This window comes from Bradysia coprophila, chromosome X (genome assembly GCF_014529535.1).
Source record: "Bradysia coprophila strain Holo2 chromosome X, BU_Bcop_v1, whole genome shotgun sequence".
NCBI lineage: Eukaryota > Metazoa > Arthropoda > Insecta > Diptera > Sciaridae > Bradysia > Bradysia coprophila.
The window spans coordinates 1,574,533-1,599,676 of NC_050737.1; the positions used below are offsets into that span (position 1 = coordinate 1,574,533).

The window sequence follows — 25,144 nt, forward strand, 5'->3', positions numbered from 1 at the left end:
CTCTTGCATCGGAGGACTTAGCGGATCAAATCCATTCGTGGAAGGTCTCTCTGACGCCCAGCTTTTCAGATCATAGAACTATCAGGTTCAGCTTGAAAGGGTGGGTGACAAAGGTAGTGAGGTTCAGAAACCCCAGAAGGACAAACTGGGAGCAATATAGGATGTTTCTAAAGCAGCATGTGGAAAGAAGGCTTGAGGAGATCATGCCTAAATCCTCGGCTGAACTGAATGAGGCTGTGGAGGAAATCACGTGGCTGCTGACGAAAGCCTATGAATCCGCATGTCCGGAAACGAAGGCTGTTCGGAAAAGTGATGGCAAGCTCTGGAGCGCCGAGGTAGAAAGACTTAGACTCAGAGCTAGAAGAGCGTGGAATAAGGCCATGAGAACGGCCACGGATACGGACTGGGCCACGTATAAAGAGGCCCAGAAGGCTTTCAGAAAGACAGTTTTGCACAGAGCTAAAGAGGCTTGGAGGAGGTTTTGCGCAGAAATGGAATATGTTCCAGATTATGCCAGGATCCACAAAATTCTCGCTAAGGACTCTAAGCTACTGCCAAGCTCGTTACGGAGGCCTGATGGCAGCTTTACTGGTAGTGGTGAAGAAACGGCCAAGCACTTGCTAGAGGCTCACTTTCCTGGCTGTGGAGGCGATAAAGCCGAAGTTGAAACACCAGATATCTTCCTTCCAACGGAGGAGGACTGGGCCTTGACTAGGCGAATTGTCACTATGGAAAGACTAAGATGGGCTATAGGCAAGTTCAAACCGTTCAAGTCGGCGGGTGATGACGGCATCTTTCCGGCTCTTTTAAAAGAAAGTGGAGAGATACTGTTGAAACCGCTATGTGAGGTATTACGAAGCTCCTTAGCCCTTGGTCACATACCGACCAAATGGGAAAAGGTGAAAGTAACTTTCATCCCGAAACCGGGAAAACCATCTCACTGCACGGCTAAGGATTTCAGACCGATCAGCCTTTCGTCGTTTGTTATGAAGACTTTGGAAAGGCTGATAGATTTCTACATCAGGGATGAAATTCTGGCGGAGTTTCCGCTTCATTTCAACCAACATGCGTACCAAGCAGGCAAGTCCACTGATTCAGCCCTGCATAAGCTGGTAGCGAAGGTGGAGCAATCACTGCTGGTGGGAGAAGTGGCCTTGGGATGTTTTATGGACGTCGAAGGGGCCTTTGACAACACCAGTTTTGATGTCATTCGCCAAGCGTTGGTTGAGAGAGGAGCGGGAAGGGTGATAGTGAGATGGGTGAGCGCTATGCTCAGAGACAGAACCGTTGAATCACACGTGTGTGGTCATAAGACCAATCTCTGGGTAGCGAAAGGATGCCCTCAAGGAGGCATACTATCACCAATACTCTGGTGTCTTGTAGTAGACTCCCTCATCAAAAAGTTGAATGATAAGGGAATCTACGCTCAAGGGTACTCGGATGACCTGACGATTTTGATCAGGGGAAAGTTTGAGAGTACATTGGGAGACCGTGTGAGGGCTGCGTTGAAGATTGTGGAAAAGTGGTGCCACGAGAAGGGCCTGAGAGTGAATCCTAGAAAGACCGACCTGGTGCTCTTCAGCAGAAGACGCACTGGATCGGAACTTGTGGGTAGGATCAGGCTATTCGACGTCAACGTGGAACTCTCGCCCCAGGTTAAATACCTGGGAGTGACGCTTGATAGCAAACTTAACTGGATTGCTCACGTCAAGGACAAAACGCAGAAGGCTTTGACGGCTTTTTGGATCTGTAAGAACTCCTTCGGGAGGAATTGGGGTCTGCCGTCGAAGGCTATTCTGTGGCTCTATGAGGCCGTCATCAGACCCATGATATGTCATGGGTCGGTGGTGTGGTGGCCGAGACTAGACATAGAGAGAGCGCGGAAAGAGCTAGGGGAAATTCAAAGGCTAGTGTGCATTTGCATAACTGGAGCTATGAAGACCACAGCTACCGCGGCCATGGAGACACTGCTGAATGTACCACCGCTCGACCTGATAATTCAGGCTAGAGCCTTCGCCACGGCGGATCGGTTGGTGCAAAATGGCTTGTGGACTTCTAACTTCCGGGCAGGGCATGGGAAAATATGTGGCGTGGTAGAAAGCCCAGTTTTCGGTATGCCCAGAGACCGGATGACACCGGTGATTGACTTCACGAAGCGATTCGACGCTACCTTCTTAGGCAGAGCAGACTGGCTTAACGGCTGGCCTACTGGCCTATCAAGGGGAAGTAAAGTCAGATTCACTGACGGTTCGAAAACTCCAAATGGAACAGGAGCTGGAGTGTATGCCCCCGAGTTTAGTTTAGACCGTCACCGAGTGAACATCAAAATCATGAGCTAAGCTCGCTCGCTAAGAATAAGGCGAAAATTGGCCGAAATTCTTTAATTGTGTGCTATGGCCGAAGTGTTATATTTTGTGCTTTGCCTATATTTTAGTTTTGTGCTAGAATTTTGCCTTATTCTTGTGAGTTTAAAGTGAATTGTTTGGACCGCATTGAAATGCACGCATGGCGAACGCGTTCTTTTGTTACAAACTGTATAATCGTGCCTTTGTTTGCCGTGAATGTGTAGGAACGGGTAACCTTTCACTGTTTGCCTGAAATTATTTTCAGGAAATAAACTACCAGCTTCCTGCCTAAAGGTATCTGGTATGTTCTAGCACTGAAATAATTTAGCAAGGATAACTTGCAATCGAATTATTTCAGTGAAGACACACAGCTTTGCATGAACAAGTAAATGGCGCGTCGATTGTTTTAGATGCACATGCATACAATAGCAATGGTGTGATTAACTGTCAACGACGCTCCGAGGTAAATCGGTCAAATTTGCTCCAAGCTATGTTTGCACGTGGTAAATCGGGTGAATTTGTATCGATTTCGGAATATCGATTAGGCAGTCGTACGACTGAGGCAATACATTGTCTAGCTGTCGTTCTACTCAGCGATTATGCCACTATTTTGATACTCCGTTGTCTTGTGTTACCCGCCGAGTCAACTCTCAACTCGGTTCGTGGACCGGAGATTTTTGCCTTGGATGTGGATCGCCAGCTGTCAAAGCGGGACTATACCAATGAGCGAAAACCTTCGGGCTATAGGGCGGCCGAGAGCGACGAGTAGATAAGTAATGACAGGCCGCAGAGAATGAATGACTCGTGGCTCTGTAGTGTTTTGGTCGAGGTGCAAGCAGGAAAGTCTTTTGTTTTGTAAATTATAAAGCGACTAGACCTGGATTGAATTCAATATCCGCCGGATATTATCCGACTGCTGGCTATGGTATGAGGCTAGCGATGAGGTCGGAAACCCACAGGAAAGTCATATGCTTCTATAAAATGTAGAGAATGCGACTAGACCTGGTAGTACCCGTTAGCAGGCTCTTTTGCTAGGCTTGCGACGTGGACTGGGCCTATTTTTGAGAGAATTCTGGCGAGTAAAGAAAATCAATTTTCTAAAAGTCAATTCCCTCAAATAGGCCCTGTGTGTATGGGTTAGGTGGAGAAGAGGTCCTAAAAAGGGCTTCTAGATTTTAATGATGACTGGGTAGTACAAAGGGTCCGTACGTGACCTGTGTGCATTGATCAGAAATGATCAGCCCAAACTGACGAAATCATGCCCCCGAAACGGGGCTAGGCAATTCCTTCCACCTGGGAGAGATCGCCAGCGTACCTCAGGCGGAGCTTTATGCGGCACTCATGGGAGCACATGAAACTCTGCCTATAGGGACGCAAGGCGAAGAGGTCCTTATATGTCTTGACAATATAGGAATGATCAAGGCACTCGTATCGCCCGTAGTCACCTCCAAGCTGGTGAAGGAATGTAAGGAATACCTGAACCTTCTTGGTCTGAGCAATCGGATCAATTTGGTCTGGGTACCAGGACATTCCGGCGTGGAGGGAAATGAGGAAGCAGATAAGCTGGCCAAAGAAGGCTCGGCGACTCAGGCAAACGGGCCAGAACCGTACCTTCCGATTCCCCAGTCAGAGTGTAAAAGAGCACTGGAAGACTGGGTTAAGCGTAAACACGCAGAACGCTGGGAAGCGTATAACGGAGGCGTTCACACGAAATGCTTCTTCCCTAAGCCTAACAAAAAATGGGCCAAAGATTTGCTCAAAATGGACCGAAATCGCATTAGAAGAGTAGTAGGAGCGATTACGGGACATTGCGGGCTGAATCGGCACATGAATAAGTTGAGGCTTTCGGACACTCCGAGATGTTCCTGCGACCTAGAAGAAGAAACGGGTGCACGCTTGATATGTGACTGCCCCAAATTTCTTCAACTAAGACGCAGGATGCTCGGAGACTACGAGGTGGTTCCTTCGGAAATTGCTGCAATAGGACCTGACATCTGAGACAGGTTCCTATCGGCAACAGGAAGGCTACCATGATTTACATGATGACCGGGAATGGAAACAAAGGATCAACAGATCTGTGTTTCGAGATCTTAAATGGTCGTCCCAAACTGATAAATCTAAAAATTCCTTCCTAATGTTCCAAGAATACATGCTGCGTTTGCTCTTTGAATAGCAATTGAAATTCTTTGCAATATGTAACCTGTTGAACCAAAGCACCGTTCACACGTCACTCTTAGTCACTCGTATGCTAAAATGTCAAAATCCGTTTCTTTACTATTGCAGAGCTACGCATTCAATGAACTGGACAAACTTTTCATGCTCAACAATCTGTTAATGTCACGGAAAGGGGACGACTTCAAAGACACGTTTTCGGATGGTGCGGCTAGAATCTCAAGACTCAAGACATTGAACATCATTCCCATATCGGACGTTGATAGACGTGGCGCTGAATACGATTTGCTGAAAATGTACAGTTCGAAAATGTTGCTGGCATCATCAGAATCATGAATCAGAAAATATGCAGATTTTCATTAAAACGTTGACCAAAAAACCATGGAATTAAATGTCTGCATGTCGGATTCGATCGAAAATATAATGGCCAAGATCCAATCCATGCAATTTATACCAGAACACGAACAACGTTTGATTGTAGCCGGAAGACAGCTCGAACGCGGCCTTAAGTTGAACGAGTGACATTTGCTTGCCCGGGCGAAGCGACCAAACAAATGAATTTGTGGAGAAGAGAGCGGAAATGGTTCGCAAGAGAGCCAGATATGATCGCAAGAGAGCAAGAACTGATCTGGAAATAAACCGTATGGACCGTTTGGAAGCAAAAAAAGGTAACAAAGAAGGAAAACCAACTCTACATTCATACTCTAAAGAAGAATTTTCAAAAAAAACCTAATTATTCAACCAAAAAAAAAGTTTTAAGCATCCACATTCTACAAAATGCAGTTTGGATTTGGGTGAAAGTGGGTGGAAGTCCCCTGATGACTACAAAACAAAAACTGTAACATCTTTGTTAGCAGTTTTTGCATTGTGGTATACAAATAAAGTGGTTTGCTTTTGATCCAAACTAAACCAACAAATATTTGAGTGTATGGACTGAAGCATCCCAAAAATTCGGATCACTTGGTGGAGATCCCATCAGTAATGTTACTACAACTTCGGCATTCACTAATTTAAATCTACCCACGCCTCTTCATCAGAACCCGGCAGGTGCTGTATCGACTAGAAGCTCATTGTTCCCAGTTCATTGTTCATTCAACAACTTTTCATTTCAATCGTGATACTACTCCATGTAATTCTTCTGACTTTTGTCGTAGTCAATTGTTTCGATCGTAATCTTACCCCTGTTTCCTTCTGGTAGATGCTGATACGGTCGTTAATATACATATTAGGGTAACAGCAGGCATCCCGTTTTCATATGCTTTCATATGAAATTTGTTGCCCACGCTACAAGATTTTCCACTTTTAAATGGATTGAGCCATATGCAATCGATGTCTAAATCTTGGATTATTCACAAGAAAAAGGAATAGATGTGACTGTACAGCACATCAAGTACGAATAGTTTTCATGATCTATAAATGGTTTGTCGAAAAAATCGTTCAAATAGCCGTGTGTAAAGTAGTCGGAAATGAAACACTAACTGAAAAAAAAATTGATTCCCGCAAGTTGTCATAATTTAATTGATTTTAAAAATGGGAAGATTGACGGACCATTCTATATGCGGACCCATTGACGCAATTTACTTATTTTCTCAGTTCTACTGTTTTTGGTGTTTTTTTGCATATACAATTACGATCTACTACGCAAATTTTCTTAAAATCTTAACTAGTGTATCGATAAGAAAAAACGTTTTTTTTTTTGTTAAAAATTAAAAATTTCTTTTTTTATTATGAACTTCATATAGGCACAAGATTTTGTTTTCGATTTTTTTGTTGTTTAATTTTTATTTTTGGTTATCACACATTGATTATATCCATTACACACGATTGAGTATAGAAGTAAACATTCGAAGTTCAAATAAATCAAAAATTTAATTAATAAAACTACAGGCACTTTTTAAAAGGCAAATTAAATTTACTGGAAGTCAGAGTGTCATCCACAATGTGTCTACAAAGTTATTAATTATCCTAAGAACAGAAAAAAAAACTAAACTGAAAATTCTAGTCGAAATTTCCGTTGCAAGACTCATAATCACTGCCAATCACATCGTCCGACGATGTTGTACGATTCGAATCGTAACTGTTGCAGTTCGTATCGGAACCAGACTTTTGAACTGGTATCGGTGACGGCGATTGAAACACAATACGAGGTTGTGGCTGTTGTTGCTGATTGTGATTGATGTCGTCCCGATTGATGGCGCTCAGTTCCTCCGTCAATGAACTGAATTGATTTCGGTGGTTTTGTAACGCTCGCCATATACGCACTTCAATGCCGCATCTGAATAAGCAGAACAGAAAATTAGTACCCGCCGTGACTTCCCTTGCACAATGACAACCCCTTACTTCAAGTTCAGTCGAAGCAAATCCGATTTGTCCAAATTGTAGACAAAATCTTCATAGGTAAAATCTTCCGAGAATATGATGTTGCGTGACACACTGTCGACGTTGTTCCGAATCAACCAGTCATTCAGTTTCGAATCGATGGATGTGGTAGCACTGCGCATGAAATAGTCATTCGCAATGGGCAATCGTTTACCATTCGTCAACGGTTGACGATTGGAATCGCCACGACCTTGGAAGAAGCTTCGGTGTGACGACAGTTTGCGTGGTACGTTTTTTGCATTGGCAGCGTCAACTTCGCTAACATTTTGACTGGGAGGTATGGGAGATACGGAAGATGGCGTAAAATCGTCTTGTGGATTTTTAGACGATTCACTGATATCGCTGAAGTAACTGGAAAATGACGTCCTGTCGTTACTTTTGTGCAAAGATTTCTAGAAAAATTGTCATACCCTTGCGACACACTCCGATCGTACAGCAATGACAAACCGGACAATTGTTGTGTGAAATTCCGTAACATTTCCAAATTGAGATTCTGCTCGTCGATGGTGGATTTCAGCAGATTTTGGTAGATGCGCTGAGAATCGAGTAAGTCTTGAAGCAATTGAACGTTTTCCACCTTTAAGCCGGTGATTTCTTCGTTGATGTATTTGTGGTGTTCGATTTTTTTAGTTTTCTGCTTCGTTGAATTGACCGTACTGATACCAGACGTGGACATTGTCTCCTCTTCTTCGGCATTCTCTAAACGATCTTGACCGGCCAAATTAGCACCAAGCTCCGGTGACAGAACGGTTATTGCCGCCTGAACGGAACTTTTGACAAGATTGTCAAGAGCGAACATCCAATGAGGTTTAATGCTATGAGATCGTAATACTGATATTACCGCGTCCTGGAATTGTGATAAAGAAAGGTTTCACTGAATGACTGCGGTCGAGGATTGCAGAAAGTATTTCCACTAAAATATTGTCGCTTTTCTAGCGAAATTCCAAACTTTGACTCACCTGAAACGAGTAGAGAGCCAAATGAAGATGATCAATTGCCGTAGAATCAAAGTCTAAGCTTTTCTTTAGCTGAGCCATTGCACTTTCCAAAATCTCCTTATTTTGGTCGATAATGTAGTCTCTCAACGCTCGGATCATTATTTCTAGATTATGCTGTTGAGTGGTGGAAAGCGAAATTCGATTAAAAATTAGACCAATCACCCTGTCATATCTTTCATACTCACTTTACTTATCACGACTTGTACTTTGTGGTTATTCTCAATTTTATCCATCCACACATCACATATTTTCGTTTCATCGTGGCTCAGCACTTTCGATAGGGTAGCCCGCCTCTGCGAATCCTTTTTCAGCATATAAAAACCGTCACTTTCAGCTGCATCACCCAATGGTTTCGACGATGTGCCCGACAGTTCAACCTTAATTGAATGACAATTGTTGAGAAAAGGAAGGACAACGAAAGCAATCGTATACACTTACTTCGGGGGATAACAGTCCACCAGATGAACTCCTTCGATTCAAACTGAATGACGAATCCGATTCGGTGTCCGCTTCGATGGACGGAGAATTGATTAAGCTACAAAAATAAATGAAAAGTTTTTTCCTTGTTGTAATGAATTGCCGAGCAAGTAATTAATGAAGCGCAGCATATCAATTTAGCAATTTCATTTTTTTTTTAAATTGAAAATTTCGACAAGACATCACGGCACAATTGGCAATAAAAATCTGTAACTACACAACTGGTTCATCGATGAAGTCACATGCATACAAAAAATTATAATTTTTGTTAGTATTGACGTTACCTTAAGCTGATTGAGCTCGGCATCTGTATCGGAGCTAAATGAGTGTGATGTGAATACTTCGGTGCCGTCCTGGGTGATGCAAAATATCTGATCGTAGGTGAAAAATGTACGAAAAAAAAACAAAAGCCACACTTATCATCAATGGTAATATAAACAGGTGAAAATGAAAAGATATTTTTAGAAGAAGACAGGTAGACGGAAGACTTCTCAGTCAAAATCAAAAACAATGCAAAAGTTTTAATGCTTTTTATGCCCAGTTGAATTTGAGTAATTGAGCTTGATTCTGTTGTGAAGCACTGGTTGGCAGAAATTTAATGTGTATCTCTTGAGCATCATCCAGGGAGCATTATCTAAGGTTCGAGGGACCTTTAAGGCAGTTGCGTTCCTTAAATATTCGATGTGATTGAATTTGCGAAAGATTTAAAAAAAAAAAATCTCGATCGTAGTTTTAGCGTCGTGATACCTTTTTAACCTGTCACAGACGGCAAGCACATCTTATCACCAGTATCATTACTGAATCTGCTACTTCCTTTTATCGATTTTTTTTTTCAATAGAACTGATGCGAAATCTGTTACTTCATTTGTTTGAACAGAAGTCCTTCTATATAAGACATCATTAGCCAGAGCTCGTCATGTACTGTTGTCGTTGTTGTCGATAGAAGATGATTGGCCGTCCGTAACAGGTTGAGGATCAAGTTTTATAAGTTTGAACTTAAGAAGAAAAAAAATGTCAGAACAGTCGGTATGAAGAGGTTTGATTAAAGAGTGGCCGCGACCACTTCTAAATTTGCTTGAGTAAGTCGTTTCTAACATTTCTAACATGTTGTGACAAGAATCAAAATTATTGAACATTCAATATAGAGTAGGATAAAGATGCATGGTTTGGTTATATGGTTAATAAACGAATAACTAGACGCTGAATTGACGTTTACTTGACACGACAAATATGTTTGAGAGACAAGCTCAATTCTCAATTCATTTTGGAAAGTTTTCTTTTGTACAGGCGAATAAGTATAGGAAATTTTGATTAATAATTTTTGTATTATAATAGATAGAGAAGAAGAGTAAACGACAGTTAAAAAGGACACAAAAAACACAATCACTGTACTCACTCTAAATCAGGTGTTGTAGGAGTATTTGCGCTAGAGGAACTATTGTACTGTGATGATGAAACGGTTTTGGTGATCATTCGATCAGCTGGCACCGATACACTTCGAGAAAATTCATTGCTTGCTACTGTTGTAACGCGTGATTTTCGGTGTTTACTGAAATAAAATCAATTGAAATTCGAGCGACCCAATCGTACGCCTTCCGAAATACTCACTCGGACAAAAAGTGATCTTCCAATAACTGGGCGGCGGTGGCACGTTTATTGACATCAACCTCAAAGCAACGTAGGATGAAATTCTTGGCCATGTCCGACATTTTCGGTATCTCCGGATGCTTTTTGTAGAAACCGACTTTGAACATTGCCGCTTGAGCCGAGCCGAGTTCGATGAACGGTGGTTTACCTGTTGCCATTTCAACGTTTGTGCATCCGAACGACCACACGTCGGCCTGTTGGTTTTATTTTATTTTGTTTGACCGATTCCGAGTATATGGCGGTTACTTACCGCTGGTCCATATCCTCTGACACCTTGGTCGATTACTTCGGGAGCCATGTACTGAAGTGTTCCGGTGAATGTTTCCGTTATGGGATTAATACCTGCAAGGAATTGGTGCTATCATTTGGCTCTATTGTTTTATCTAAATAAAATGTTGACCTACCAGCTAACCGTTTCGATGTACCAAAGTCGGATATTTTCACTACGCCGCTATAAGTATTGACCAGAACATTGTCACCTTTTATGTCTCGATGAACGATTTTTTGATCGTGCAAGTATTTCAATCCTGTGGACACAGTCAATTAAATATTTCTTTAAGAAACGTTCCGTTGTAAAGTCACTCACCTTCCAATATTTGTTTTGAGTAGAATGCAATCGTCGCTTCGTTGTCTTTTAACGGACCCCATTTTGATCGGAGAAGTGCTGACAACGATCCTCCTGGCACTTGCTCCATGAAAATTTTAAAGAAACCGTTCTCGGACACTGAACCCAAATACTGAAACCGTTCCGCATAAAAGTTACTGTTTTGACGAGTACATCCGAAATTAGGCCGAAATTACCTGTACAATATTCCTGTGACGCAGTTGTGAATGGAGTTTAATTTCCTCGTGCAACGGTTGCACTTCATTTGTTATTTTTTCCGGTACTTCTTTTATCGCTATCCTCACTTGAGTATTCAAGTCACGAGCTGCGTACACCGTACCGTATGTACCTTTACCTAACAGTATTCGTCGATTTTGTTCGTCATACTCATATTCGTAGTCTTGAATTTGATTGGTGTCAACGGACAGATCAACAAATACTTCCTGGTCAACGGTCATCTCGAGCACCAGATCGTAAAACCGTTGTCGACATTGCACGGATGGGAAATAAATTTGAAAATCGTCCGAATTGTGATGTACATACAAGTACGCACAACATTCGTCGCGCTTGTACAGGCTAACGGATTTGATTTGATTGGCGGTGAACAGGAAATCGTGAACCTTCTTGCATGTGCCCTTCGAATGGGCCAAACATAAGTTGGTGATTTGGATGGACTTCTCTTCGGCACCCATATTTACAACCACGTGACTGGGCATGTAGATTTTTTGCGGTTCGAGAATCTGACAATTTTATTAATTAGCAATCGTTCTGACCGCAGTTCACATGATGGAACCATCAAAATGTTAGAAACTTACCAAGATTGGAAGACGAATGCTCATGTTTTCCATGTCATTAGTTGCCTCAATGAAAAACTCCATCCAAAACTGAAAGATTTGCTGTTCTGGTGGACTGGTTTCCGAGTCGTCGCTTCGTCGTCGAAACCGGTCGATTAAGGTGATGTTACCGATTGTCGATTTCAAGTACCAATTGGGCGGCTTAAGTTTGAACATACATTCTGCTGCTTGGATTGCTTTGCCATAGTCTTCGGCCAGGACAGAAATTTCGAAAAATGTCGCCACATCCCAGTATTCAGTCAACGATGACAAGCTGCCTTTCTTTCCTATCAAATTGTTCAGCACCATTCCGATGTGCTGCAATTCTTCGGTGTTCGAAAAGTCCTTGCCATCGATGACCAACAATGTTGCCAAATTGATCCCCGCATACTCGTTCGGCTGCACTTCGAAACTACGTCGATACCATCGAATAGCATTCTTCAGACTGTCTATGTCACTATGCTCCGACTCAACGAATTTATCTTTGTAAATTCGTCCGCATAGGCACAGCATATCGGGAAAATGATTTTCCTTTTTATCCAGTGCATTGACGCACGTCGTCAACGCCTCCTCGCGGTCACCTTCCTTATTGCGTCGGTTCAATGCAAATGCGTACAAACAATTCATGTTGCCGGTTTCGATATGTTTTCGCTTATTTGGTATTGTACGGAGATCATTCACTAATTGTACCATGGCATCATAGTCTTGAGTGTCGCGCAACGAGCACATGTAACTGTGTACCACCTCACCGGATAATACGTTCGGATCGTCCAATCTTTTGCGCATATTATGCAGTACTTTGGCTAATTCTTCTGTATTACCAACGTGTTGTTCGCGAGCAATTCGCAAATCGCTGAGAAATTTCTCGCGCATGTGAGCCCTGATATTTAATAACGTGAATTCAAATAGTGCTAATTACTCAAAATTGAATGATAAAAACGGCCATACTTTGATTGAATTTCGACATCTTGTAATAGCTTCTTTAGACGTGACATCAGTGTTTGTTTGCTATCCGGTTGTTCTTCACTAAACTTTCCTTTAGTCGAATTGGTTACGTTGCATATTGTGCCACAATCTTGCAGAACATATGGTAGAAATGTATAGTTTCCACAAGATATCTGCAACCGTCAACTCGATTAACTTTGTCCGCTGGGATAAACTCGGTTAGAAATAATAGAACCCACCTTCAGTCTAAGGGTTTGTTCGGGTAAAACATCGTTGTACATTAAAATATTTCCTTTCATTCCAAAACTTTCTCGCACGCCTAAGTGGTACGATAAGGCACTTTGTTGAATTTGAATGCTAAGATCCACAACAGCAACGTCAGCATTGTAAAACGTATCCAAAACGTTCGTTTCACCAAAATCTAATTTCTCAAACTTGATCGGAAATATTTTTTATTTGCTGGCAATTAGAAAAAAAAATCCAAACGCACCTGTATGTGTTGCATGTTAGCGTTTACGGACGAACAGGCCTGTTTTAATTCGTCTAAGGCACACTTCCGATGCGTCAGATTTTCCGGCTGATGTGTGTCAATCACACATGCCACATCTAGTCGTGGTCGACAGGTTGGAATTGTTGTATTACCGGACATGTCACTCAGATTGGACATACTGTCGGTTTGTCGAACGATATTTACTTCTGAAATTGAAAAAAAAAATCGTTTAGTGCTGCAGTGTTTGATATCAATTCGTTAGCAACAGAAGCGGAAACAAATTTTCGCAATAAAATTCGTTGTTTATAAGTTGAAAAGTAATTGGCGTCTCATTTGAGCGGAGCAAGCTAAACAATCTTTTATCAGAAAAGATTTTTAACAATTGAAATGATGTCATGAACTGACCTGTAAAACAGATCAAATACACTAATCTTTGGGTTGTGTCTAAGCTACTCTTTAAACGATATTTCAAGACACGATACACATTTTGAGAAATAGCGTAAACGATATTTAGGACGCTGTTGATGGTTATGGTTCGCAAGAGAGGTTAAGGTCTAGGTCTGTTTTAGATACTTTTTAATACACAGTGGATTGACCTAGCGTAAAGTCCATAACTGCTTTTAAATTATTACGTTACAACGGGTAAGATTGCGGTCCAATTTTCGGTTTCGGAATCTAGACGTTCTTTTTGTTAAATCCACAGATTGATCTCATTTTTCTTAAATTTTCGATCGTCGTAGAAGATTTACTTAAATCATCCCACTGGTGGTCATCTATTAATGGAGGTGCGACTGGCTACAATCAATCATTGACAACATCAACTTTATTAACAATGGTTTCGTATAACTGAGATGAAGCCGATGATTATTAATAAAATTATTAAAATTCCTAAAATTGAAGACAATTCTTGCAATTGTCTCGGCACTGATCGGTAGTTTCAGTGAAAAAAGAAATGGTGTGCGCGCGTGTTTTATGTATATTTTAGATAACTCTCAGTCGCCGAAAAAACATTTGCACAAAATTACTAAGAAAAATGTTGTGACTAAGCAAACTTGATATTTTATCGTTGCTGCGTTGCTACCTATTGCAATAAATTCTAAGATAAATCCCCAAACTGAATCACTGAATTCGTTTAAAAAAATTGTTAATTTTTGTTTAAATCAACAAGTAAAAATTATCGCTGTAGGTGAAAAGCGTGAGAAAGCATGAGGTAACAGCAGGTACTCTTCTATCGATTGGTAACGACAACAGCGGCCATAATGAATGAAGACCTCTAGACAGTGCTCTCTTATATAGTAATAAAATGAGTGTTTAAACAAATGAAGTAAAAGATTTTGTACCAAAGTTTGAGAAACAACAAAAAGTTTCGACGTTCAAAATCATCGAAATAGTGACCACTTGATATAAGGTGAGATTGTAAACTCAGCGTTTTATCTAGAGACTCGTTATCTACGTTGTCAGTGCCCGCATTTTTAATATAAATTTCCCTCTGAATTTTAAATCTTAGATAGTTACCGTATGTAATGTATGTTGTAATCGTTGTAATAAAACGAAATTTTAATTGAAAGACAGTTCGATTCGTTACAAAGCAGAAAGTGAACTTCTTTTCCCGCAATCAATCACTTCGTTTTATAGTACCGATTTCTTTAACATTTAACAATGCAAAATAATATTCAATTTAGACTCCGAATTAAACGAAATATGATTAAGTCATTGAACAGTTACAACTAATACGAAAAATTGTTCGTTGAATTTAAACAGCCAAATGAAGTAAATTTGTGTGTATAGCTTTTTTGCTCTCCAAACGTTGGATATATACTTCCACAGTAACTTTATAAATTTAAATTTTAATTATTTATTTGCTCACAAGATAACACATGAACCAACGACGAATGTTAATTAAAATTGTTTTTGGTGAGATCTTTACTTTGTGTATTTTTAAATAAAATTTAAAAACAAAAAATATTCCGCCAAGGTGATGAGGCTGTTATTTACCTTTGTTCATTTTTACATTTTTTATGACATGCTTAGAGTAGAAAAAGAATCTATTTCTTCTCAGTAAAATGGATAGTTCAGTGCCTAATCGAATGACATTACATTCGTTCATTGATTGTCCATACTGTTTTATTTGTTACATTAAATTAGAAATCACTAAACAATGGGCTAACACAGTTCTCAATTTACTATTTGCTGTTTTGTTATCAAAGTTTCTTTTTTTTAATTGTGCAAAGCAAATTTCTTGATTTAGTTATGGTATATACCAGCACTAAATGTTAGATTCTTTTGCTTGGATTAATTGATTAAAGACTTTACTGAGTAAATAACAAACAATTTTTCATAATAATTCGGATTTATGCACGGCAAATACTGGAAATACTCACTTTTGAATCACCTCTGGTGTGCAGTTTAAATATTATTATTTTTCTATTCGACTTAAAAAGACATGTCGTGGGTGATCCGGTCTCAAATATCGTCAATGTTATTACGAAAAGGACAGAAAATAATACTCAGATCGGAACTGAACCGTTGAATGATTCAGTTTTTCTTTTTTAGTTTACCGTAAAAAGAAGAGGAAGAAATCCAATCAGAGAATAAAGAAACAAATTTTTACTTTTAACGTAAAGAGAGACATACGTATGGCTAAAATTAGTATATTTCAATATTAGTCGAGCAATCAGTTAGGAAATACGCACAGATTTCGTTGAGGGGCCCTGCTGTTCGAGCAAAAAAAATTGTTCAGATAATTTGGTTGTTTACATTTAAGTAGTGAGGGAGACCTGACCATTTGATTGTTTACATTGAAGTAATGAAGAATCTACCATACGCATTGTGTGAGTGCATAATGCGATTTAATTTACATATAAGTAAGGATAACATCGTACAAAATGTAGAATTATCACTGAGCCATAGAGAGTTTGCACTGGGTTGCTTCATAGACATATCGGGAGCGTTTAACCATCTCACCTACAGGGCAATCGAGAACGTATGTTCCAAACACGGAATAGATCCCGGCATAGCCGGTTGGATATTCGCATTACTGCATAGTAGGCTCATATTCGTTTATTGTGGCACCACTGTGATTATAGTTACGGTCTCCAAGGGTTGTCCTCAAGGGGGCGTTCTACCTCCGCTATTATGGTGTCTAGTAATTAGTGAACTTCTGATAATTCTCAACGAGAAAAAATTCCAAACAGAAGGTTTCTCGGACGACCTTTCTATCCTACTGAGAGGTAAATTCGTCAACACTCTTTGCGACCAACTTCAACAGGTCCTATTGATTATCAGCGACTGGTGCGACATGAACGAGCTGACAATAAATCCGGTAAAAACTAAAATGATCGTATTCACTAGGAAACATAAAGTGGACGGCATTAGAATTCCAAAAATTAAGGGAGTACCCATCCAATTTGTGCACATGGTGAAATACCTGGGCATTATTCTCGACAGCAGACTGCTCTGGATCGATAACCTCGACGTAAGATTACATAAGGCGACTGTAGCGCTATGGCAATGTAGGAATGCCTATGGCAAATCATGGGGCTTCTCTCCTAAAATTTTATTCTGGATTTATACCACAGTCATAAGACCCATGCTAACATATGCTTGCTTCCTTTGGAACCACAAATGTGACAGTCCACAGGTAATAAAAAAACTGGAGAAATTTCAGAGAATGGCATGTAAAGCGATAACAGGTTCGTGGAAATCGACACCAACAGCCGCTATGGAAGCTCTACTAAATCTCCCACCACTTCACATCTTTATTAAAACTGAAGCTATTAACGCATTACATAGAATAACGGGTCAAGCGGATCACAATCTCAGAGAAACAGACCACTCCAAAGTTTGGTTCAAGACAATCAAAGATATACCGGCCTTAGGAATGCCTTCAGACAAGATTTTACCCAAGTACAAATTTGACAGGAAATTCAATGTTCATATACCACCGAGAGAAGACTGGGTGACCGGCAAACTTCCACCAACGGGTCAGGTAGTCTACACGGACGGATCACTGATAGAAAATCTGGCTGGTGCGGGTGTTTATTGTTCCAACACAGAGATTGAAGTATCCCTCTCCCTAGGGGAGTGCTCTTCGATTTTCCTAGCAGAGATTAGAGCTATCATGGAGGGCTGCCGCCTTGATTGGGAGGGAATCGCTATGGATTATACTTTATCAATATGCACTGACAGCCAAGCAGCTTTAAAGGCCCTATCGTCATTCAAAATCAGCTCGAAACTTACTTTGGAATGCTGGGAAGAGCTAAACAAAGTAGCATATAACAGACAGGCTAACTTAATCTGGGTCCCAGGTCACAGTGGGATTAGCGGTAACGAAAGAGCGGACAAACTAGCCAGGATCGGCGCTAGTAGCAGACCGATTGGGCCGGAGCCAATCATGGGGAGTCCTCACTCGGCTACTAAACAGATAGTATATAAACTGAGAGACTATGCTTTCAAGAACTATTGGCACAAACTACCTAGTTGTCGTCAAGCAAAGTGCTGCATTAGTATCAGCAAGAAAAATTCAAAATTCCTACTAAACATCAGCCGCACAAGACTGAAGATTTTCACTGGTGTTTATTGTTCCAACACAGAGATTGAAGTATCCCTCTCCCTAGGGGAGTGCTCTTCGATTTTCCTAGCAGAGATTAGAGCTATCATGGAGGGCTTTAATAAACACTTAACTACCATCGGAAAAAGAACGGATCCAGGCTGTGACTTTTGTGGATCTGACATTGACACAGCTGAACATTACCTCTGCACCTGCCCAGCTTTTATCAACAGCAGGCGAACACACTTGGGCGGATACACTGTCAGGTATGACCTGATAAGAAATTTGCATCCTAGGGACATCCTGAACTATATCTCTAGTACAGGTAGACTCCAATAAAATAAGATAAAGCGTTTCAAGCTAGCACAATGGGCCCACCGGAGGCCCCCGTGCGTGTTTCCTACTAAGGTAGAAACGGCTAACCATTAAAAAAAAAAAAAGGAAAGGAGAGACCTTTATGCAACACAAAGTTCATTTTTGTTGAGCAACATGTTGCACTCGCAATAATAAAGCATGGATCGCACTACGCTCCGTTTAAAAGACGGTTCCTCCGGTTACATGACAATTAAACAAAAGCCACTGAATCACAATGAATTTTTGAGAGCAAACTATGTCGTCTACAATTTTTCATCGTAAACGGAAGCAAAACGGAATGAAAACTGACAACTTTTTCGTAAACGGAGCTCGTGCGATTCGTGCTTAAGTTGTTATAGTCAGTTGAAGGAAATATTGCAAATTCGAATGCATTCTTATCTTTTGCTACAATTGGTTGATAAAACGTTGACTTGGAATAACGGATCGAAAATAAATGACTGTGTAAATAGTGATACATCTTGTCATAAGTAAAATTTACATTTTCGCCAAACATTTTTCGCGTAGACATAAATTAAGTAAATTTGCTTCCCATCACAGCAGTTGATAGCTCTAATTTATTTAACAATACATTCAATTCGAACCAGAAAACGAACCAATTTACAATTCGTCAACTAGTCAAATGGATGGAATTATATTCTTTGTCAGATCAGGAAAACAAACCAAAAAAAAAAATTAAATTAGAACACCGGAACGAGAATTAATGCCTGCATGAGCCGAGGCCTTTTCTGCTCTTTAACACGATAACTGGAGCAAAGTTCAACCGATTTTCAAAAACTTTTTTTTATTTGACGAAGTATTGAAATCCCCAGGTTAAGTTCGAAAATGGGTGGCATCGGTTCAACCATCTGGACGTAGCTCTCGAAAGAAGCCTTTTCTGCTCTTTGTTAACACGATAACTGGAGTAATTCTCAACCGATTTAAAAAAAAAATTTGGTGGAGAATGGAATTAATTCCTGAGGTTAGGTTCTATGATAGATTATGTTGGTCTAACGAACAAGCTGATGTTACTAACACAATTTTTGTGTCTCAATAGTATTTTTCTTGTTATGTGACTTTGCCTTGTAAATAAGATGAGGCGACATAACTACACGGTCAATATCGTCAGGAACGATATTATCGTTTTTTAGACGATAGTATCGTCTAAAAAACGATAGTATCGTCTAAAAAACGATAGTATCGTTTTTTGGACGATAGTATCGTTTTTTGCACGATAGTATCGTTTTTTAGACGATAGTATCGTCCAAAAAACGATAGTATCGTTTTTAAACGATAATATCGTTTTTTTGGACGATACTATCGTTTTTTTGATGATACTATCGTCTAAAAAACGATATTATCGTTCAAAAAACGATAATATCGTTTTTTTGACGATAATATCGTCCTGGATGAAAATATCCGCTGGACGATATTATCGTTATTTTCTTTTTCTGAACAAATTTATCGTTATTTTGGACGATATTATCGTCCTGATCGATAATTTTTGGGACGATAATATCGTTCTGGACGATAGTATCGTCCAGAACGATAATATCGTTTTTAATAAAAAAAAATTTAATTTGAGACGATAATATCGTCCAGGACGATAATATCGTTTTTAATTTATTTAAAATAAAAATTCTAGATGATAATATCGTTCTGGGCGATATTATTGTTCTGGATGGTTGTTGAAGACGAAACACAAAATCTTGTAGATAAACAACTTTTTTATAGACGGCAAATATATATTAAAAATTGGTTCATTTGGTTCCGTAAATTTAAATTTTATATAGAAAAATTACACAGACTAATTATGAGACGATGCGAGAAAAAAAATTAACTCCTAAGTTCCGACACCGTTCCGGCGCCCGGCTCGCATTGCGGCCCTCCGCTTCGCTCCGGGGCAATGGGCCGGATCGCTCGGCGTGTTAAAACGCTTTTTATGTACAATCAAAGTTGGTATTCATATCGTAAAAAGATGAATTATTTAGGGACGAACTAAACGCCTTTTTTAAACACTGATGTGTAGGTGATTTCCTCTGACAATTGTTTTTCGATATTTTGGAAGAGAATTCGGTTCTTGCTGCACCTCTGAGTAAAATTGAGTCCTGGACAATATTACCACCCAAAACTAAACGATAATATCGTCCTGGGCGATATTATCGATTTTTTAAACGATAGTATCGTCCTGGACGATGTTATCGTTTAAGAAAACGATAATATCCATTAGATTTTCTAGAACGGTAATATCGTCCAGAAAACGATAATATCGTTTTATTGTCGATATTATCGACAATAAAACGATACTATCGTCCAGACAATATTTTAGAATTTTTCAATTTAGACGATATTATCGTCCTGGATGAAAATTTTTTGGGCGATAATATCGTTTTTTTGGACGATACTATCGTCTAAAAACGATATTATCGTTTTTTAGACGATAGTATCGTCCAAAAAAACGATAATATCGTTACTGACGATATTGACGGTGTGGAAATGTCCCGCCACCTGTAAATAAAACCGAATAAATGGAACAAAAATTTACGAGTGTGAAGTTTGCAGCCAGAGCGAAGCGAGGGCCGCAATTCACACGAGTTTAAATTTTATTGAAAACGTACGTCATTTTTTACCGGGGCATTTTATACACAAAGTTTCGAAGATTTTCAGTGAAACTAAACAGAATTAAATCATCAATGAGAGATTTATTAGACCGTTGTAGTAGTTCTTCTTCTAAATGCGTTTTTGTGGCCATCAACATACAACATTACATTTCATTGAAATAAATCAATAAATCATTACTGATAAAAATACTATTGAGAAGCTCAGACAAACAGTCAAGGGATCTGACCCACCCAACAGGTGGGACCTAGTAATCGCAATCTACCTGTTATCGATAAGTCCTCCAGCTCTCTTATATAGAAAATAGATGCTACACCGGAAACGTTGAAGAATTTGTACCAAAATTTAAGCACCGCACCGCTTGAAGCTAAAGAAGTAACATAGTTGAGAAAAGACGTTTGTGCACTGAATAGAAGGTCCGGAATCGATCTCCATGATATTATAGCTATGATTAAAATATTCAGATGACACGGTCGACAACTTTGACGAACGGTAAAAATTACTTTCCATACGCTTGTCCGTCTATGAAAGGTTAAGTCTAAGGTCTGTTATCTGAGTTAATTCTTTCATTGAAAATGTGTTCAGTTCTCGCTGACCTCAGGTATGAATGCACTAACTCATTCCAGTTAACTAAATTTTGGAATCCGACAAAACATTGGAACATTATCTATGATACAGTAAATATAACGTCTGCATATAAAAGTGTTGTACAATGTGCATACAAACTTAACATTTGATTTGAAAAAATGAAAAACTTAATAAACGAAAATGCTGCAACGCACCCACGTATCAATTTATGAATATAATCATGAATTACAACGATACCAAGCAGATAAAAAGAAAAACTGTAAAGGTGTGGTGCGTGTACATAAAATAAAAAAATAAAAAACATTCTAAGAGAGAAAAAACCAACAACATAATAATAACGAGAACCGCACATCTATTTCAGGTTTAAGTGTAGGGTCAATTCAATATGAACTAAAAACTAAGCGAGTAGCACGACTTTTGAAATCCGAAATAAACAAAACAAATTTCTGTAGGTTGATCATTACCAATAGAGAAAAATACACCGAAAGGAATTAACATAAAAATCCATCGAAATAAATATTTTTCAGCTCAACATTATACATATTCCCTGTCAATATATAAAATGAATATAAGAAAATGTACTTGAATTATTGAAATTAACTCATTCATGTGCGCTCAGTATTATGAACTGAGACTACAAGTTCCGAGTAAAATAAAAAATAATTGAGAAAAGATAAAAAAAAATTATTAAAAAAATATTTGCTTACCAGGAATTTCGTCGATTATAGACCCAGTTGCAGGCATATTTGTTGTTATTTCTTTGTGTTGTGAGTGGAGCTATTTTTACACACCGCAAACAATCGACTGTAATTAATTATCACTTTGAATCTACTCAAAGCACATTCGCTAATAAGAGTATTAAAGCCAACATGTGAGTGCGATTTTTTTTTTTTTAGTTGGTGTTTAGATTTCTTATTCTTTTCGGCTGCTTACTATTTTTCCTTTTCTTCTTTAGCTGAAAAATGTTTTGTTTATAATTTTGTTATATTGACGATGGATCATAAATTTGTTTTGTTCACTGTATATTATGGATGTGTTGTGGTGTGTTCTTTTCACACAATAATTTAATAATAATAACAACAAAACTCACATAATTAAAACGTTTTTTTTTATTCTTCGTTATCAGTAGGATGTGTAAATTGTCACTTTATTATTGTTCCTAGGCGCAATTGACTTGTATTGAAAAAATTGAACATTTTTCTACTCTTGGTCACTTCAATACGTTTCGTTTTTCCGTGTGATTTGGGTGCTGGTGCTGGCTGATTTGAACATATGAAATATTAAACAGTCACATTATGCACAGATATTGTATTATTGTCCACTGTATCAAACTGACACCAATCTATAAATGAAATGTAAAATAAACAAAATTATCAATTGTTCCCTATGGTTTAACAACAACCGAAAACAAAATTAGTTATAGTTAGACGAAATGTTACGCAAATAATGCACCAGATAACTTGTGGCTGTCTTAACTGTGCTCACGTACGTTTTACAAACGGTTCATTACACAGAAATAATACACTTAAAAGTCAACGCTGCTTTGGAGAGACATATTATAATGCCGTTTTTTCAAATAATATCCCAACACATGACATCGTGTGTATTGTGTGTACTCTCATATCTATCGTCTAAAATATTGTGTAAGATCGGAATAGTTCGATATAATACGTTGAGTGAAAGGTAATCGATTCAATTTTTCTAAAATATTTTTTTTTTCCTCTAACGAAATTAATTCTGGCGTAGGCTTGTATTATAGTAAGTTTACAAGCACAACAGCTCAGCGGACGGTATGTGAGTGAGTGCATGTGTATACTCTCAACTGGATTGCTTGTGCACATTTATCGCAAAAATCCATTTTAATTTCGAATTTATTATTAGTTACACCAATGGTGGTTATCGCCATTAATTCGGAATAAATCTTCATGGCTGTTCTGGAACATAATAATTAAATTATGACCGGCTTTGAATGACACGACTAAGAGTGACTGCGCCTGCCAATAGCACCTTCCCCTTTTACACAGGCTATTGGCAGGCGCCTGCCAATAGCATTTTTCCTTTCACAAAGACTATTCCAGGCGAAATGACGTGCCAATAGCATCTACCTAACATTAAACGGTTTTTGTTTTAGATGTAATTACGTAAGCTTTACCGGTCCAGAAATTGCGACTTAAGCTGCTACACAATGCATCGCAGTACATGATGTTTATACTTCGAAGGGCGCTTCTTTAAGAAAAGACTTATGATTTTAGCTCGCAGAAGGTAACTTGAGTATTAAGACGGTACAAAACTTGTATTGAATGGTGATTGTCGAAACAGATGGTACAAAATAAGAAAGGGATAACAAAGAAACTGTAACAACGATCGTTGTATATAAGTTCGAAAATAGTCAAGGTCACAACAAAATCTTCAAATTGCGAATATTTTGAATCGGTTAACGTTAAGCAATTAGATTAACGATCGTGTTGAAAGTGGGTTTCCTTAAATTTAATAAATTTATCACAGATGACTGCACTGCAATGTGCACTTTTAGTCCTTTTCTACATCAACAAAAAATCCGTAACAACAATTATTGTTGGAACGCGAAATAAAGATACAAAGATTACGGTAGATTGCAGGCATGTCATGTCGTGTGCGTATCACATTCACAACTAGTACATGTTTGTAAACCAATTATTTCTTGAAGTGGGACAAGACTTTCATTTTTATTGAAATTTAGATAAGACCAGGTCTAATGGAGCAAATCATGAAAAATACTGATATCGACTTCTACTGCACGGCTTGCATGAAGTCTGTGGAGTATTCTATTCAATGAATCGAATATCAATCGTAGGATCGTAGGGAAAAAAAAGATCAAAAAAAAACTTCGACTCGGACAATAAATGACTTTTTGGAAAATCTTCTGTCAAATTCTTGTTGTTCAACTTCGTTTACATATTAAAATACAGATTTCACTCTCGGTGATGTTAGCTGTGAATGACATGGTTACATTATGCAACCACGATCGGGATTTAAAACCAAACTCATAAAAAATACTTATGACTTTAGACGAAGAGCTGATAAACTACTAATTGGCATGCTAGAGTACACGCCAACCGATTAACTTGTTGCATTTGAAATGCTGTCTTATTTGGAATCAGTCTTGAACTTGTAAAAATACGATAAGAAATTCTGACTTTGTGTCGCACAGGACCGAGAAAATCGAACCTTTGACAATTCTATGCGGGTGCAGCTGATAATAGAGTATTTCCAATGGATGGTTCTTAATCGTGAATAAATATTATTCGTAAACAATGATATTTACGCACATTACAGATTATGTGTAGTATATAAGATAAAATATAATTTCGAAGCGCACACATAGTGAATTGTATTGCTCTAATATGTCAAAAAACCAAATACTTTTTGAACCAGCGCACACCACATTTTTTAAACGATTTTTAATTCCTTCCACGAATTATGAATTATTTAACCTTACGCTTTTCAATTCACACGATTTTCTTCCAAAAATACTCGGATTTTACACACATTTTTACGCGGTGATTCGAGATGAATCTTTAGACGTAAAAAAATAAAAAAAATTCTGACAGTTCTACTTTTAATGGTGGTATCGGTGGTATTGTCATTTTATGTTGCCTGCCATGCAAATTGTATGCGCTGGTATATCACAACCGAAACGCGCAATTTAATTTAAATTTTTGTATTTAAAGAACAGAATCACTTCTTGTATTTACTTGCCAGTAGTTATTTATGTTACTTGGCTATTGATGTTTTGTCGCAATGAGTAAAAGATGATTGCAAAAACAAACAATGAAATCTAGTGCATAAGTTAGGAGATTATCTGAGACAATGTCACAATGTGGAGTAATAGCAAAATATAATTGTCACGTTGAACTCTCTCGCCATAAAAATAGTTCACTTGCTGTAATTTGCTTTAAATGTACAACTTCTGAGCTTATGACGAAGGCGTTGGTACGCAAATTTTCTATTGGCATCTTCAGACTTAGGAGAGAACATTTTGTGTACGATAACATTTCTATAAAAAGAAATCAGAACCGTTCATATTTCGGTGCCAACCGCTTTAGTTAGTATCTTAACCTGTTCTCCAATCTTATTTATTAGAAGGATAGTGCACAGTTCGTGACAA

The 25,144-nt window shown here is 38.7% G+C and overlaps 1 protein-coding gene across 6 annotated transcripts; it reads right to left on the minus strand.

The window, feature by feature from the left end:
• Positions 1-6,301: 6,301 nt before the first annotated feature.
• LOC119081649 (mitogen-activated protein kinase kinase kinase 15) lies at positions 6,302-24,588 on the minus strand. 6 transcript variants are annotated; one of them, XM_037190734.1, is made up of 19 exons: positions 24,476-24,588; positions 21,705-22,339; positions 12,891-13,096; positions 12,640-12,834; positions 12,404-12,573; positions 11,438-12,335; positions 10,820-11,362; positions 10,605-10,755; positions 10,423-10,545; positions 10,269-10,360; positions 9,980-10,212; positions 9,768-9,920; positions 8,656-8,742; positions 8,333-8,429; positions 8,080-8,271; positions 7,856-8,008; positions 7,307-7,743; positions 6,858-7,247; positions 6,302-6,792 (listed from the first exon to the last, which is right to left on the minus strand). In XM_037190734.1, exons 2-19 carry the CDS (start codon positions 21,739-21,741, stop codon positions 6,516-6,518), a joined length of 4,434 nt encoding a protein of 1,477 aa, XP_037046629.1. In that variant the 5' UTR covers positions 21,742-22,339; positions 24,476-24,588; the 3' UTR covers positions 6,302-6,515. The 6 variants fall into 6 exon arrangements, with proteins under 6 accessions (XP_037046629.1, XP_037046642.1, XP_037046637.1 ...); XM_037190747.1 differs by having other exon boundaries at positions 21,705-22,328; positions 24,476-24,581; XM_037190742.1 differs by having other exon boundaries at positions 24,471-24,576.
• Positions 24,589-25,144: the final 556 nt, after the last annotated feature.